Consider the following 4,862-nt stretch of genomic DNA (forward strand, 5'->3'; position numbering starts at 1 on the left):
CATTGGTTTCACATCCGCGCTAAATCAGTCTTAAATGTGGCGTAAAATTAATGTTTGCCATTATCCCCACAATCACCTGACGAAAGGGAGTGGACAGTGGGATGGGACTGCGGCCCCTAGCCAAGCCCCATCTCATGGTGTGGAGATAATCGATTAATTTAGCTACGCTACAGTTACAAATTGAGCTGCATTGGAGTGATCCACACGATGATTGTGCTTGCAATTGCATCATTACCGACACAATTGCATGCATGAACAATGTTTCCCATGTTTGACGCACTGTTGCCCACTAATGTCATCGAACAAACCCAATCAAAACGGGGCACAAATTTAGCTGGTCGGTGTTTTCTAACTTGCCAGAAGGTGTAAATTATCGATAAATATTTTATTCGCGTACGAAACGATTTCCGTTACAAACTGCTTCTAACTAGACGCTTATGCCGATTGAGATTCTTTGCCTCTTTTCCGGTCTACTCGCACAGGGCATCCACATCGGGAACGCACGCGCTCACCAGCGGATCGAAACGCTCGCCGGTGACGCACTTGAACTTGCTCTTCTTGAACTTGTCCAGCTTCTTCAGCGTGCACACAAAGTAACGGCTGCAGTTGTTCGGATCGGCAAAGGTGCCCTCCTCCAGACACTGGAACTTCACCTTCAGCTTCGGTTGATCTTCTACCGGGGCGACAGGTTCTGCTGGTTGGGTCGGTTCCACTACCACATCTTCCGTTGGGGTCGATTCTTCACCGGCCACCAGCTCACCATCGTCCAGTTCGTCCAACGGGAGCGATCGAGTACCCGCTACCACAAACGCACAGCGACCACGGAAGGGATTGAACACCTGGCCCATCGGGCACTGCATCTTGTACTGCAGGTAGCCACCGAACGTGTTCCACACGCACCAGAAGTACTGGGTCGGATCGGTTGGGTCGGGGAACCGACCCGGTCCCATGCACGTGAACTGTCCCGGGAAGCAAACGCTCTGGTCGGCAGTACACCGCTCCAGCGTCGGGTTGTACGCGTACCCGGTCAGACAGTTCTGCTCGAGGCTGTACAGTCCGAATGGCAGCCAGAAGCAGACGTAGTACTTGTGGCAGTCGGTCGGATTTGCAAAGCGACCCGCAGCAGGACACACGAACGGGCTGGAACCTGGTGCTTGCGGGACGACTCCGGTGCCTTCGTTCGATTCCGCACCCGATTCGGCCGATGGTGCTTCCGTGGAGTCCTGAGATGCGGATCCTTCGTTCGAACCCGACTCGTTAGTGTTAGGGTCAGAGGACGAGCTGTCTTCATCGTTGGGGCTTGAAGCGACAGTTGTCGTGGTTTCATTCTCAGTCACTGGCGCGGTTGTCTCGGAAGGTTCCGAACTGACGCTGGATGATTCGGGAGCTTCTGGAGCTTCGACCGATGGGTCGGAGCTGGATTCTGGAACTTCTGGAGCCAGGGTCGTATCAGCAGCTTCTGTTTCGGAGGTCGATTCCGGAGTGTCCGGTTGGGCGGATGGTTCAGAGGTTGATTCCGGCACCTCTGGAACAACCGACGGCTCAGATGGATCCACTTCGGAACCTTCCTGTTCGCCGGTTTCTGGCTGGGCGGTTGTTTCGGGAGCCACGCTACTATCATCCGCAGGCACTTCCGTTTCTTCCTGTCCGGGTGCTTCTGTAGCGGCGACCGTTGATGAATCTTGCGGTACTTCACTCTCCGTTGGTTGCTCGGATGGGAGACTTTCTTCCGTCGTAACGGCTTCAGCAGCATCCGTGGACGATTGCTCTACCGCCTCACCCACCGTCGTTGCTTCCGATTCCGCGGGGCCAGATGATTCGGAACCGACCGTTTGTTCGGTCGTTACAACCGATTCCGTGTTTTCGCCAACTTCCACCTCGGGTGCATCCGTTGCAACCGGTTCTGGTTCGGTCTCCTGCGCAACCGTCGTTTCTTCGGGCGATGAAGTCGTTGATTCTTCTGCTGCTGGTGGATTGGTTGCTTCCGGCTCGACTGGTGCCGTCGTTTCCACGGGGGATTCTTCGGCTTCCGGATTGTTTGATTGCGACGTTGTCTCGACCGCTTCCGCTTCGGGGCCCGATGTTGATGGTGCTGATTCCTCCTCCGGCTCCGCTGGGACCGACTCCGGTGCTACGGTTGTTTCCGACTGTTCCGGCAATGCGGTACCTTCTGATGGAACTGCAACTTCTTCTTCCGGAACCTCGTTAGTCGCCGTTTCCACCGTTGGTGTGGAAGATTCCTGGGCGGGCACATCTTCCACCGTTGTGACTTCCACCTCTACCGGATCGAGCGGTCCGCTTGCTTCGGGATTTGCTGGTGTGTCATCGTCATTGGCGCCCTCTGTGGCCGGGTTGCTTGCAGGAGCATCCGTTGCTGCAGGCAAAGTAGCATCCTCTACCTCCACCACGGGTTCGTTCGTGGCGTTTTCCTCCGTCTCGGGCTGTGCCGTAGCTGAACAGTACGAAAATGGTTAGTATTTCTTGAAGAAAACACAATTTCCAGCCCATCCTACCATCATCATCAACGTTAACGTGTGGCTCAGCAGTGGTCGAGGGTGGCACGAACGAATCGCACTCGTAGTGACCACTGTTGCTACAGAACGTTCCCTGCGGACAGTTCTGCACCTCGTCGTTAACGGTCGTCGGTTTTCCGTCACCATAATCTACACAAAGTTGAAATCGGACATCGTCCAGACACAGGTAGTCCTTGCCGTGGCAATCGGTTCCTCCGGTTTGCGGTCGTACATGCGACACCAGCAGCCCCTGTAGCAAGTAGACAGAGAGCAGCAGCAACTGTCTATAGTTCAAAGCGCTAACGCAATCGCACCTTTCCGGACACTTACGAATACGAGGAACTGCAGAAAGAACGCTCGGAAAACAAAATCCATACTAGCACGCGGTTGTTACTGTTGCAATCCAATTCCCAAAGGTACTTCACTGTAGGCTGGGTCGTTTCGTTACTGATGCTGGTCCGGTCTAGGTCGTGCTTATTTAAACGGCTGTTGCACCGCCCCGGCCAACAAAACCCGGTACGGCTTCTGGGAAGAAACACTTAATCCAGGGCCATATGCGCTGACTACCACTAGTTGCAGATAAGACCCGGACGATAGTTGAGCGATTTGATACACGATAAGACGCACAGCCTGCTACCAAACGAGATAAAACGAATCTAGTTGGCAACGAACGCATCCAGTTTGTTTGCGTTGGATTGTCACTAGTTCCGCTCTAATCCCTCTGCAGGTGTCGGAAAAGGGATGACTCAATTACCTTGCTGGTTGATGGAATCTGCCAGATCTAGATTGTTTCGTCTTCCCGCTTGTGTGCTTTTGTATAAGCAGCAAACAGTCTCGCATTGTGTGAAAAGTTCGATGAATTTTGTTAAGTTAATCGGAATAAGCTACCGGCATTCCGCATCGGCTATCTATCCATCTCAATAGCACTTTTACTGCGAGAGAACTCATTTGCAAGATTTCTTTGAAAATGTTTGCCCTTTTCCGGTGATTGAGTACAATCGCATGTGACGGTCGACAGCGGACAGTGGTTATCAAATCATAACAAATCTGCCCATCAGCAGTGGATGAAATCAATTTCTCCAGTAGATTTGATTACCGATGCCGAAACGATCATCTGTAGCGGGCATTACCGTATTGGCAAATTCTTAAATACATGACAGCAAAGAAATGACTCTTTGGGGTTATCTGATTCTAGTCCCTTTGCAAACATAAATAAGTGACAATCTCTCGGACAATCTTCCCTTTGACGGTAGCTCCGTAGATGTACCTTCCCAGCATCAGGGGGGGAAAAAGGGACTTCGAAATCGATTTCCTTTCAGTCCATTTCATCGGAATCGGTTCGAAATCGGTTACCGCTTCCAGCGCTTACAGTCGGAACCCTTTTTTCGCCAACCAAAAGCACCTTAAACACATTCCCTTCGGTAACTACATCCTTCCGCCGCCGCGTTTCGCATTCGTTTCGTTGGCAATAGTTTCACGGCATCGCTCCGGTTAAAAATAGTCCGCTCCGTTTTGTGCCATGCCGGAACTGTAACTATCGGTTCTCCTACCCACCGAGGCCTAAACGCATTCGTTTGCGCGGCATCCGCAACGCCGCATCCCCGAAGCGAGACGCTTTTGCGGAAAGGAGGGTTGCCGTGCCGCAAAACCAACGCGATGGAAAATATCGATGATGAGCAAGTTAAATAAACTGCCCGTGAATGGGTGAAAGGATACGGTCGAATGGAAAGTATTTTAGCTGAGTAAGCGAAAATCGTCCGAGAATGATGCGAGAAAAGTTTCCGGGGCGCAAAAATTCGAATGCGACACTCGGATGGAAGATGCTTTAAAATTAGTTGTCCAAAGACGGAGAACTTTGCACCAAGTTGTTTGAAAATTGTACGAAATCTTAAAGTGTTTTTGGAAGCCATTTGTAGGATGTTACTAGAACGGGCATAGAACTGTACGGCATGATGCAGTGAAATTGGAATGACAACAGTTCTCCCGCAGTTCTCGTCATGGGTACTACATCTAAAAAAATCGAAACCAAACAATGGCTTGTCATTGGATTTAATTCGAAATTTATTCCGATCGTTCTTCTCACTCCTTTGCCAGAGTGTTTCTCTGTGACCAACATTTCGAATTCTGCATAGCAGTTTGTAAGTTCTTCTTCTCCGCCCTGGTGATATTCTCTGCACGAGCGTTGCGGTCTGACGACGAAACGACTGATTATGTGTCCTTACAATCGTACAACGCAGCAGGTTCGCAGGTTCTATTTCAACCCGAATGCCAACACGTGTACGTCCCGTGTGTGCATGATACTTCCGATGGGTTAAACGAAGCCTCCATCGTATGAGTTTCACCTGTGAG

General features: G+C 51.2%; 1 protein-coding gene across 1 annotated transcript; it reads right to left on the reverse strand.

Moving 5' to 3' along the window:
• Positions 1-338: 338 nt before the first annotated feature.
• Positions 339-2,957, reverse strand: LOC128309511 (mucin-5AC-like). Its single transcript, XM_053045919.1, has 3 exons — positions 2,844-2,957; positions 2,514-2,763; positions 339-2,452 (listed from the first exon to the last, which is right to left on the reverse strand). Exons 1-3 carry the CDS (start codon positions 2,886-2,888, stop codon positions 471-473), a joined length of 2,277 nt encoding a protein of 758 aa, XP_052901879.1. The 5' UTR covers positions 2,889-2,957; the 3' UTR covers positions 339-470.
• Positions 2,958-4,862: the final 1,905 nt, after the last annotated feature.

The sequence above is a fragment of the Anopheles moucheti genome, chromosome 2 (assembly GCF_943734755.1).
Source record: "Anopheles moucheti chromosome 2, idAnoMoucSN_F20_07, whole genome shotgun sequence".
Lineage (NCBI taxonomy): Eukaryota > Metazoa > Arthropoda > Insecta > Diptera > Culicidae > Anopheles > Anopheles moucheti.

Coding starts and splice junctions, on each gene's coding strand:
- LOC128309511 (XM_053045919.1), bottom strand. CDS start 2,888: ATGGATTTTGTTTTCCGAGCGTTCTTTCTGCAGTTCCTCGTATTC. Junction 2,764..2,843: donor TTCTGCAGTTCCTCGTATTC/GTAAGTGTCCGG, acceptor TACTTGCTACAG/GGGCTGCTGGTGTCGCATGT. Junction 2,453..2,513: donor CGTTAACGTTGATGATGATG/GTAGGATGGGCT, acceptor CGTACTGTTCAG/CTACGGCACAGCCCGAGACG.